Below are 13,470 nucleotides of genomic sequence, written 5' to 3' on the forward strand. Positions count from 1 at the left end.
TTATAAAGAAGAGTAAATACAGATCACATAACTTATAACTAGCAGGAATCAGCCTTTTCAAAGAATTCCAACAGCGACAATAGAAATGACCCGATCATTTCTATTAGCGGTAGGAATAATAATAGTAATGTCAAGTTTGTACCTCCATCTTGCTTGAACAATTACATGTCATCTAGGTATCATTCATTACTCACATGAATTGAATTGAACTTGTTTGGGTTCACCCCCAAAAATTGAAAAGAAACCGAATCTGATACAAAAAATTATCAAGGACATCATGTTGCTTGATAGACCTCAATGAAGACACTGAAATGGGCAAGAAAAGAGACCAAATGGTATAAGAAATAAGCAGGTTTTACAAAGACATTTTGGAGGTGTACAAACTACAACATAGTTGGTGGTACTTGTAAAAGCAAGTACCATCTTATCTAACACACTGCTGAAAGTGCAACATAGTTGAGAAGAAAATCAGAGATGATTCTCACCTTATTTACAACAGTATTCGGGAAAAATTCGTCAAAGAGCAAAATGCAAGTCACATTTTGTTTATCACTACAACACAACACACTCTGCAAATCTTACAGCATCACGTCAAATAGTCCTGGACATATTGGTTTACCATAAGCACTATATTGTCCAAGTTGAATCTGTTTTCAATACTAATATGAAGGGCCACTATCAGATCTGAGCTAAACAATGAGTACACCGACAAAATCCAAACGGAACAAGATGTATCAAGAGGCCGTGGTAAAGGTCAGTAGAAACTAATTGAAACAAGAAGAATCAGAAATAAAGATGACTTATCCCTTCAATGACTAATCCAATATTCCGGAATGTTCGTAGAGACACATGTCCAATCTCTTCCCTCGAGTGTCCTGAGGCATTTTCGTGGTCTCTAAATTCCCAAAATCGTTCTACAGTTGTCTGCTTCCCGCTTGCTGTTATGGCCTTTCAAAACAAAGAAAGCACGAAGTGAACAATCTGCCTGATCAACCCCCTTCTGATGCTCCCTAGAACTTGCCAGAGCAAAGGACCTTTCTTCAACCTCTTTTGCATGGGAAACTTCCGGTCTACGTACATCATCATATGCCATAGGAAAAGAATCATAAAATAACAATCTTTGGCAAGGCAAGCATAATAATGTAGACCAGATGCCACAGAGGGTTCACTACAGGAACTCTTTTTGTTAAACACATTATGGATATGAATCAACAAAGATATCCATTTCATTATATTTTGTTGATGCAAGTATTTTACATCTAATTTACCGAGCAACTGGTCGCTGACTTCGTAAAACCATTGAACTGGCTGAAGCAGATTTGGTGTTCTTCGGACTTTTACGAACTGACGCAGACCTCTGCCTTAGGGCTGGTTTTTTCCTTGGAGAGTTTTTTATGATACAAATTGGTCCTGGAGGAACTCCCTTCTTCAGTGCACTCCCTCTTGGAGTGGCAGATGGAGGCACCCTTAGGATCTCTGGGGGCAAAGGACTATATGGCTTCCATACCAGATTGTTCTTTAAAGAGAATCTTACCCTCTTCACTTTTCTCTGTCCACTTTTACCAGTAGAGGTAACCCCGCTTAACAGATCAGAACAAACAAATTCTTCTTCATTTTCATCATACTTTACCGGACTTAAACTTCCAGGAAGCTCATTTTCTCCACTCTGCGGCCTTTTCCTTTTCTTAGATCCAGTTTGCAGAGGAGAAATTGGAACTGACAGGGAAGGTATTGGTGAAGTACAATTATCCAATTCTGCAAGAACGGTCTCCTCAAAGTGTTGCTCATGATCTGAGATGACTGTAACATCTGTCATCTTCAAATCACCAGACTCTCCATCAAGAAGTTCCAATCTTTCTCCCCCATTGACTTCATTCTTTGCATCTCCATAACTGCATGCATACTTGAAGGTTACTTCACGTTGAAAATCCTGTATCTCTTCTGCTTCAGAGTTGGATTTCATTTCAGAACTTTTGACAATACCAGTTGCTGCTTGTCCATCGCATTTCCATGTCAAACTTTCACTAATGTTATTTTCAAATGAGTCAAATTCATTCTGAACCTCCTCACCAGTTTGTTCAATGCTCTCTGTCTTATTCACATGCTGTCTGTGAAATGAAGAAACAGAATCTGCTGGTAGTTCTTTGATAGAAAGAGCCTTGCTATCTACTGATTGCTCTGCAGATATATTACGGAATATCTTCATCTTCGTAATGCTCTCCAACAAAATCACGATCCCAGATGGAGTTAAAGGTTTACTAAGGCCTTTGAAATCCCTTTGTGAATCGTACAGAACCTTTTCATTATCTTGCAAGGTAGAAGGAAATGTGACCTGCTGAGAGAGACTGCTCGACAGAGCAATTGATCCAAGGTTTTCCACTTTGTCATCAACATCTTGTCCTTCTTGCCTAATTTTTAAGAGGTTTCGTCTATTCTTCAGAAAGCAAGAAAATACATTATCGTCTACTCTGTTCAGCAGAAACCTACTCAAACCCTTTGCAAAAAATGAGTAAAAGGGCTCTGTCATAGGCACGAAAGTGTCTAGTTGGACCGGGAAAACACAGTGAAACTCATTAAGATATCCATCTGCAAAACGAAAGTTCATTCTCTGAATTGGCAGCTTATCTACAACTAGTAAACTGTTTTCTGTCATGCCCCCTAAGAATCCATCTACAAGCTTCAAATCCCAACCATTACTTCCAACTACAGAGAACATGCCCCGAAGAATGCGGACAAGTAAAAGATAAAACATATCAAGCCTGAAAAGATCGACACCCCTCCATTCGCTTTTTATTTTCATGAAAAAGGCCTGGAAATAGTGTTGTGCAAGATTCAAGTCAAGATTTGCAACAGTAGACGGCAGGTTTCCGAAAGAAGCACCCTGGCATGCTTGCTTATCAGCATTCAAAATAAAGTAGAATACACCTTTACAAATTTTCTTCAAATCCTCCTCACTCAATTCTTTCTGAGAAGTAAGCCACAACCTTAACAGTGCTATTTCCTTGTCTTGAATTCTCCCATCACCGGATCCCAGTTTTTTCACAAGACACCGCTTGCTCTGTGATGAACTTCGAGTATCCGCGTCCATAGCCATCTAATCCCTAGTTCGCGTCACAAGAAGACCTAAAATGGGCAGGGATAGAAAAGAAAGAAAGGTATTAAATTTATTTCCTTGAACAGCAAAATAGATTAATATCTGCAGCCTAATATCCAAGAAGAATCCCAATTCAACCTTGCCATTTTTTCTAATGAATATTATCAATATTGTAGCAACTTCATAGCATATTGTGAACCGACCCAATTCCCACGGTTGGTCCAAATAGTAAGCAGCAAATTACATAACCAGGTTGGTAAGGGTTCAAATCTTACAGAATGCACAGTGAGGCTTCTTTTCAATGAAATTTTAAAAATAAAGCATACGATGAGAACTGGTGATAAACTGAAAAAGAGGTTTAACAGGGGATCCTCATGCACGGTAGACTTGGTTTAAATTCATTGTTTCAACATTTCAAACGTCAAACAAATGGGAACAAATTAGTCAAAAGACATAAACGAGAATTTTCAGACACCCAGAAAACCCTTAAAAAAGCCGTCATGACATCCATGAATGCACTTCATACAGCAAAACTTTAAAAATTAAAATGATATTAAAAAAATGCAAATATCAAGACGGTTATAAAGAGCATAAACAGGGAAAACCAGCATCTGGACTTACCTTCAACCACAGTTATTGAACACCGGAAGATCTGGAACCGTCGAGCGTTTATTCCTTCACAAAATAAATCAAATGCATTTGCAGACACTTATGGCAATAAACCCTCGCTTTAAAGAAACCATCTGCCCTGCCTCTAAAAACAGAAAATCCTTTGAGGTAATCGATCACCTGACCTCTATCTTCAACACAACTCTATCTGCCTCAAAACCCTCGTGAAAACCATCTAAAGCCTTGCCATCTACCATTCGCACATATTTCAAACCATATCAGCGGGCAGGATTTTCTGTTCCAAAAGCTCCATCCAGGCTTTAACGTCATTTGAAAATTTTAAACCATCTTTTACTTACAGCTGTCAAGTGGGCGGTGGATTCTTACCTGTTGTTTCCTTCTGGTCAGGCAGACAGGAAAGAAAGTAATCTACTTGAGGATAAACTTGAAATTTAATTACAAAGTTATTGCTATAGTTAGAATGTTCCCTTATTTCAAAAATCAATCTTTTAATCTTAATATGTTAGAATACATATTATAATGTTCCCTTATTTCAAAAATCAATCTTTTAATCTTAATATGTTAGAATACATAATCTTTTAATCTTAATATGTTAGAATACATATTATAATCTATAGAAGATTTAATTTTAAATGTGGCGTTATAAAATATATAATTTTAAATGGGGTGTTAGACATGTGAGCATACCCTAAGAGATGGGGTAGCGTCAACTCAACCTAGGAATAGAGAGTTTAGGTGGTTGATTATGGTGTGACCTGTAAACGTTACATGTTATTTATGGTGATGAGTGAAAGCAAAATTACCCTGGCAATGTGGTTTATGGTTAATAGTATATGTTAAAGAGATGAGGGTTAGTGTGAAAGAGGATATGTTTAAATTTTAATTATTGTTTTTATTATTGGTTGTTTTATTAATGTTGGGTTAAAGAAGTTTTTGATTTAAAGGGTTTTTTTTATGTATTTGGTAGTTAGTTCTGGCACATTTTTTGTTTTAATGGTTGAGAAGTTTAGGATCAACTTACATGTAGTATTTGAAATTGTAAAAAACACATTTCAAAGGGTCTCTATTTCTCGGTTCATAGTTTTGAGGGTTCACATTTTTGTGGCCTTCACGCTAGAGCTACTTGCCATGCCTTGTAGTCAACAAGGCCATAGAGGTTGGTGTGGAGGGAGAAGACAAGCTTATCACTGAGCTTGGCAAGGTGCAGATGAGGTTGCAAAGATGTACTAGGGGCAAATTTCACTAAATATTCAAAACGAGATTGAAACAACAATGGAGGGGTGATTCATTATGGCATGGATATTCATAAGGAGATGAGAGAATGGGTACCTAACACGGGTAGCACTTGTGTCAAGGAAACCAAACACCTCAAGATAGTGGACCTATACTAGTAGTTAAAGAAAATAGTTAGCAAAGCATTGATGGAGAGGAATGAAACTTACTAGGAAATATTATCGCAATTTGATAGCATGCAAGTATAATTCAAAACCATAGATGCCAAAATCATGACCTTAACTAAAAAGACTCATAACTTGAAATTTGTTGATTCTAAGACAATCTAGAACACACCTCTAATACCATTGTTAACATTCCTTTAAAATAAATCTAGCAAATGCATGTTCTTTATTTTTATTTATTTTTCCTCTAATCATAAGTACAACAATAATGCAGTTTCCTATAAATTTAATTTTGATTATTTAAATAATTATGCAAACACAAATTAAAGATTTTTTTATTAATTTAATTTCTTTAATAACAAATTATATATATAATTTAATCTAATTTTAAATATAATAATAATAAATAAATTATTTAATATTTAATAACTCAAAATTCAATAATTAATCACTTTTGTTCTATTATTTTAAATTTGCAAGTTCTTCGTGGGGGTGAATAGTTAGACAGTGAGAAAGTTTTAAATATAATTTATTTTTTTAAAAACACTTCACAATCTTCCATGAAATATATATTCATATTATTTATGATTAAGTAACATTATTTAGTATTTTTCCATAATATTTAGTAACATTACATATTGTTTAGGGAGAGAGGGAAGGAGCTTGAAACCTTGTGGCAGTTAGGGTTTTACTCTAGTCACTCAAATTTTGCATTGTTTGCATAGATTTTTTTGTAGATCTCTACTATAAATTATTCAATGGTGAATTTGTAATAGAGTGAGGTTAAAAATTCATATAATAAGGATAATAAACGAAAAAGAAGACCAATGTCATGAGACGCGTATTCCAAGCTGAATGTTGGGCAAAACATCCTAGTGGGTGTCACTTTTGGTTTATTATGCCTAAGGAAATTTGAAAAGGCATTTGGCAAAGGCAAAGAGACATTAATTGGCATTTGTTTATGAAAATAAAGGAAAATAGGAGAAAAGGGAGATGAAAGGTTAAAAATTCATATAATAAAGGATAATAAACGAAAAATAAGACCAATGTCATGAGACACGTATTCCAAGTTGAATGTTGGGCAAAACATCCTAGTGGGTGTCACTTTTGGTTTATTATGCCTAAAGAAATTTGAAAAGACATTTGGCAAAGGCAAAGAGACATTAATTGGCATTTATTTATGAAAATAAAAGAAAATAGGAGAAAAGGGAGATGAAAGGGCACAGGTTTGCGTGAGGAGAAAAATTGAAGGAAAATGAAGAAAATAGAAGTCTCAATAATAAAAGGCATCATAGAGTCAGTTCACATCTTTTGCTAGTTTAGCTTTTGTTGGTTCAACTTTGGAGCTCTCTCTATTCTCTCATGCTCTTGCACACTTACAGTTTTCTTGGAGCACTTTAGCATTGGAGAAAGGAAGGCAAAGGAAGGACTAGGAAAGCAAAGGACAAGTAAGGAAGGTTGGATCAAGGAGTTTCAGTGGAAGGATTTTGCAGGTAACAGGTTGCATGTGTGATTTCCTAGTTGATGCGTTAATGCATGGTACATGCACTAGTTTATTTGGTTCATTTGTTGTCATTGGTATGGGTCTTGTTGGGTTTGACAATTGTTGCAACCTTGCTTTGTCATTTCCTGGATAGCCATGGTGTGATGGGATTCTTTTCTTGGTTGAGCTTTCGATTGCCAAAAGGTTTTGGAACTGGGTGAGGTGGCCTCAAGAAAATTCCCAAGGGTTGGGGGTGGAGGTGGTTTAATTTTTGGGAAGCCTTCGACAGGTGGGTAGAGACAGGAAAATTCCTCAAGGTATTGGTGAAAAAACTCTGAGGCATCCAAGCTTGTTTTGGGCTTTGTGATCTCTTGATCGATTTTGGCGAGCTCACAGTAGCTTGAGGGTGGAGGTGGTTTAATCTTTGGGAAGCCCTAGTTGTTTATGTCGTGAGATCCCACATTCAAGCTTAGAATATGGCACATGGGTGATTGGCTGAAAGAAAGATTTGGTTTAGCCCAATCTATGGTCGGGTGGCACATAGAAGTCCCTGACTTGGTTGGTTTTTACATAAGTTAATAAGATTTATTTTCCTAATGTAATCTATGAACACTTGTACTTGTTATTATGATGATTTGATGGTGGTTTTGTCATGGTTAAAGTTGGTTATATGCTGGTTATAAGCATGGTTTGTAATGTACTCTAATTATGACTTGTTTGGGATTTGATAAGTATTTGGTGGTTAATGAATGCATGGGCTAACAAGTATTATTGCAACTATTATGAGAGGGAATTAGACCTTCTTGGTGATTCTCAGATAAGTTTCAAACTCCTATGATCAGATATGCATTCATTACATGTAACTTACATGTTTACCATATGTTTGACGATATGACTATCATGGTTAGGTTTGGTTAGGTTAAGTTCTTGTTCAAGTTTTGTATGAATAGCATTGTCATTAAGTCTTTCGTCATTTTGGAAAGTCTCAGGAAGTTCTAGGCAATGGCCTGGGATTGTGACTCAAATCTCGAGACTGCAGACATTAAACTAAGCAGTTTAGGTCACAATCGCATGGAGCAAGGCTTGTGAGTGTTGTTGGAGGCCTTCAACCATATGGAGCAAATCTTGTGAGTGCGGTTGGAGACCTTTAACCGCATGCAACCAGTGTCAAGGGTGCAATTTGGATTCTATGTCATTGAAACAAATTTCCAATTGAGGGATTGACCACCTGGGGTGTTTCTTCAGCTCCTGGGTGATTTGTAGTCCCTGTAGGATGTCAGTTTGTGGTCAGTAAGTCTTAGTTGTAGGCCCCACTTCCTTAATTGGAGCTAGGAGGTTGGGTCATGTCATAGTGGCACTTTGTTTCACATTTACCTGGAGGGTTTGTAAAAGCAGTTAAATGTGGGGTGGGTCGTTAGAGAATTCTTGTGATTTGGTGAATAAATTTGTTTCTTTTGCAGGTATAGTTTTCGGTCAAGCTAGCTCTTCTTTGCTTTCGTATAGCTCTATGTTGAAGTTTGGTTCTGGTCTTTTGGTGGTACAAGAAATGTCTTCCCTTAATGTTCTTGTGGATGAGGAAGCTTTCTGTTGTGAATTTTTTTTGTTCGAAGAATGGTTTGGTTTGCAGGTTTAATGGGTACTGGCCATGGCTGGCTGATTTGCAAAAATGGATCTTTGAGACATGGAAGCCCCTTTTGACAAACAAGCTAAATATTTCCCCATGGCACGGGGTTTCTTCACTGTGGTCTTTTATAATATTGAGGATGAGAATCTTATCTATGAAGCTTGGCCATGGTTTTGAGGGAGTGTTGGCCTCTTCATGCATCCTTGGACTCTCGCTTTTGACCCGGTAATGACATCAATTTCTACAACCCCAATTTGGGGAATCACACATCGCTTTTCTCCATTGGGAATGCGCTGGGAAAATTCTATCGTAGTTGTCCAAAAAAAAAGAGATTGACTATGAAAATATCTCATTTCAGTGTAGAACATGCTATGAAATGAACATGTAATTAAAAATTGCCCCAAGCGCTCTTAGGACAACAAAGATCGAAAAAAACCCTCAAGGCCCAAATGGTGAAAAGGTGCACAAGGTGATTACTATATTGTATTCAAAGAAAAAGAGCTTTAGGACAAGAAAGAACCAAAAGGCAAGAAAAAATCAAATTCAGACAAAGAAACCACAACCGCAAAATCAGAAGCTAAGTAGGAAAAATTGATTACGAATGTGGATCCTCCAGTTGCCAGTAAGGATTCCTTGAATGCATAGTTTATGGAAAAGCAACAAACCCTCGTGGAAGACGAATTCCTCTGAAAAGCACAAGGAATCTCATTGAAAAGGAAACATCTTGGGCAAATCAAGTGGATGAGGAAGATTTCAAGAATAATATTATGTAGTTGCTAAAGAAAGATCCAACAAAACTTGTAGAAAATGCGAGTTGGATTCAAGTTGGGAAGAAAGGAAAAAAATTCTCCAAGAAAAACAAGAAGTCAAACTAGATCAAAATAAAATTATAGTGGATGGAATGTAAATGTGTATGTATTTGGGGTTTTTTTGGAAAATATTTAGTTGGAAAGGGGCTATAATTTTTGTGTCATGGGGAACTCATTTAAGGGTTTGGATTGAGCCATCCTATGTGCTCAATCTCAAACATGTGAGGAAGATTGGAATATGTAAAGGTTATGGCTTTGTAATCCATAATTTTTAATAATACAAATCTCTACCTTTCTCATTTAAAAGAAACATTATGTATGGTTTAATTTTAATAGTTAATTGTTATTGACTGGGTCATGGGTTCAATTCTCTTGACACTCTTGGGGTGAGGCTCCCTTGTTGAGCAGACACAAAGTGATTCCTTCAAGTGGATCAACCTGATCTCTTAAGGGGAATCAACTTGGTACAAATATTCGATGAAAGTAGTGATAGTCAATCTTCAACCACATAGAAAAAAAACATTACTTGTAATTTATTATTTTATTTTGATAAAAAAAAAATTAATAAATAAAATATCATTAAATATGCATTTAATTTTTTTAATTTAACAAATTTTTTTGTTAAAAATATAATATAAATTATATCAGTTAAATTATTTAAAAAAAAAATTGAGAGTGGAGATTTCCACAATTATTCATGTTGCTTGAGACTCTATGATATGAACTGTGTTTTTGTATCTAAGTGGACACTCCACCCATCTTAAGGGACTAGAAAGCAGAAAGATATTAATTGTAATAGTTGATCAACTTTTAAATAATGAAAAACTGGCATAATGGTCACTGGAGAAAAAATATTAAAAATTAAAAATTGTGAATGGTGAAGAGATGGAGGGTCAACGAATTTAAAGGTCAAAGAAATGCATACCGCAATAAATGAATAAATAAAGAAATTCATACCGCAATAAATGAATAAATAAATGAGAAATTAGACAATAAATAAGAAGGTATATTCCATTGATAATTATTATTGACCGGTAAAAACTTTTGAAACTATGTATAGAAATTTAAATTTTAAATTAAGTCAAAGTTTGAAAATATATATATATATTTATTTCATTAATTTTATTTTTAATAAATAAAGGAATTTCCAAAAAAAATTAACTGTTATTAAATGGTTAATAGTTTAGTTAAATTATTCTAATATTCCAATTAAGAGAGATTTTTAATTAATATTATTTATAGAATTAATAGTTAAAATTATTTAATTTAATAAATTTTAATTTAATTTTGGATAAGTAAGTCAAAGTTTGAAAATAGATTAATATATATTTTTTCAAACTTTGACTTATTTATCTAGTATTGAATTAAAATTTATTAAATTAAATAGTTGTAGCTATTAATCCTATAAATAATATTAATTAAAAAAAAATTGTATTAAAATATTAAAATCATTTGGCTTGACTCAATACTATATATAGAGAGAGAGATAATTTAGGGCATTAATTTAAATATATATATTTTTCAGAGAGAAAATCATCATACAATCCATGATGATTTTCTCTCTGAAATATATATATATATATATATATATTTAGTTTATTATAAATAAACTGGTTTATAAATCTTTCTCTTGTGTACTCTACAATTCTTCTATTTACAATAATTTAATTAAATTGTTAACTATTTAATAATATTTAAGAAAAATAAGAATTTTTATTTATTTATTAAAAGTGAAATTAATGAAATAAATATATATATTAATCTATTTCCAAATTTTGACTTAATTTAAAATTTAAATTTCTATACTTAGTTTCAAAAACTTTTACCCATCAATAATAATTGTCAATGGAATATACCTTCTTATTTATCGTCTAATTTCTCATTTGTTTATTCATTTATTCGAGTATGCATTTCTTTGACTTTTAAATTTGTTGACCCTCCATTTCTTGATCATTCATGATTTTTAATTTTCAATAACTTTTAATATTTTTAGTATTTTATCTCGAGTGACCCTTATGCCAGTCTTTCATTATTTAAACGCTGATAAGTTATTAAGCTTAATATCTTTATGCTTTTTAGTCCCTGAAGATGGGTGGAGTGGGTGGACTGTTGGACGTTTATGGGTGAAGTGTCCTCTGGAAACCTCAGGGAAAGTCTTTACACAGTTCAGAAGTCTCAAGAAAGAAGTAAAAAAATGTTAAAAATTTCAGGAGGAGAATTAAGATCAAGATAGTTACTCCATCGAGTTTCATGAGTAAATAAGGACTCGAAGACTTTTATATAGGAGAAAGGAAATACAGAGAATGGGTCAAAGTTAAATAAAATGAAGAAGAAATAATAATTGAATTTTGACTGATTCTATTAAGGAATTAAGTAATTTAATATATGAAATGAACAATTGGTGGAAAATTGCTATATAAAATTAATAAATGATTACTTAAGAATTGAAATATTGAGAATGAGTGAAAAATAAGAGTAAAAATTAAGAATTAGCGATAATTAATAATGTAGTCAAACAAAGAATATTAATTAAAAAGTAAATTAAAAAGTAGATAAAAATTCAAATTCAAATTAAATTTGCAAATTAAAAATTATTTGAAAACCAATAATTAGTAAAAAATATAATAATGTAATGAAATAAAAAAATTAGTTAAAAAATTTAAAATAAATAATTTTGAATTAATTTATGATTATAGAATTTGAAAAATTACTTTAAAAAAAAATTATTTGAATTAGAAATGACATAAATTTTTTAATTAAACTAAGAACTAAATAGTGACCGAAATAAGATTGGAAATTTTTAAATTAAAATAAAGATTTCTAGTAAAATTGGCCAAATGAGAGAAAATTGAAAAATAATATATATATATATAGATAGATTAGCAATGGATGAAATAAATATCACTGATTCAACAACCAACAAAAGTCTAATAAAATATTGATAATAAAACGTTGGAGTTCAAATTATCAGTAGGCAGAGTGGTGAATAACAAGAATAACAAGCTTCCATAATTGGCTAAATCTATATCCATCCTCTTTATTAAAAATTAAAATTATTAGAGTTATCTGGAGTAAAAAAATATTTCATTCTAAACTTAAAAATAAAAATCACTGTAAAAATATTAATTTTTCATCCCTTCTCCATTCTATTTAAATTGATTTAATATAAAATAATTATTAATTCCAAACGATATTTTACATCTCTACTGCTCAATATTAAAAAAAAAAATTAACTGATTTGATTTTTAATCTTTAACACTCTTTTCTTATAATTTTTTTAATTTTTATTGACGGTTGGAATTTACCGTTGCATTTTTGAATTTTTGAGATTTATATATTTTTGGTTTGTTGATCTTGCTCCTCATCGTGGTCCCTTTGTTATCGATGTGATTTCTCCAAAAAATCTAAATATTATATCATAAATCACAGAAACATACAATCTAAGATCTCTACTATTATTTATTTCAAAATAAAAATTATCCAAAACCTTCCGATAAATAAACATTAAAAAAAAAAAAAAAAATCCCATACAAGTAAGATTCATGGTTAGAAAATGCTGGCGCACTTCAAGCACATTGCCTTACATCGGAGGCTGTGTACCCTTTGCACGAGTATAGGCATGAGGCGTTTTCTTATTTCGAAAAAATATAATTTTATAAAATTGATTTTATTATTTTAATAATTTTTTAAATAAATAAATTTATTTTTTTAATTTTAACAATTTATTAAATTCGTTTTCAATAGTAATCAGTGAATTGAATTGATGACGACTAGAATTCAGGTCATTATATTTTTAATTTTTTTAATTAACTAAATATTAATAATAATGAAAATAGTGGTAGTTAATATCCATTAAAACCAATATACATTATTGAATAATAATTTATTAATAATATTTTGATAATTATATTTTTAAACATTTTTATTGTAATATTTTAAAAATATTTTTTTATTATTATTTAAAAAATTATAATAATTATCTTTGTAAACGTATTTTTATTGTTATATTTAGAAATAAATTTTTATTATTATTTAAAAGAATTAAATTTAATAGTGGAAAAAAAAGGCAATTGTGCTTTAAAAAAACTTTCCATTAACGGTCACCTTTAATTATTAAACTTTTAAAAGCCAAATTTTCATATGGTTAATCTTCTTTCTCATGAAGTAAAGGAAAAAGATATGATTTCAATAACTTTAATATCGAAGAAAAATTATATTCTAACCTTTACATCCGGCGACTTTCTTGAAAGAACAGAGAAAGTATGATTTAATTTGGGAAAAAATTAAAGCCTCTTTATATGAAGTAGGTTGGCCAAATTTATAATAAATTATTCAAATAGAAGAATAAAATAAGATAAAGATGATGATATTATTACATTTGTGAAAAAGTAAGTATGTGACCTAAATTTATAATAAATTATTCACACAGAGGA

The 13,470-nt window shown here is 32.1% G+C and overlaps 1 protein-coding gene across 1 annotated transcript; it reads right to left on the reverse strand.

Moving 5' to 3' along the window:
* Nucleotides 1–312: 312 nt before the first annotated feature.
* On the reverse strand, nucleotides 313–4,028 carry LOC149247820 (uncharacterized). Its single transcript, XM_089458299.1, has 2 exons — nucleotides 3,716–4,028; nucleotides 313–3,123 (listed from the first exon to the last, which is right to left on the reverse strand). The coding sequence occupies exon 2, from the start codon at nucleotides 3,092–3,094 to the stop codon at nucleotides 1,265–1,267; it is 1,830 nt and encodes a 609-aa protein (XP_089314425.1). The 5' UTR covers nucleotides 3,095–3,123; nucleotides 3,716–4,028; the 3' UTR covers nucleotides 313–1,264.
* Between the last annotated feature and the right edge of the window lie 9,442 nt (nucleotides 4,029–13,470).

The sequence above is a fragment of the Pinus tabuliformis genome, chromosome 7 (assembly GCF_031772625.1).
Source record: "Pinus tabuliformis cultivar Carrire ecotype Pingquan chromosome 7, CPIR1, whole genome shotgun sequence".
Taxonomy (NCBI): domain Eukaryota; kingdom Viridiplantae; phylum Streptophyta; class Pinopsida; order Pinales; family Pinaceae; genus Pinus; species Pinus tabuliformis.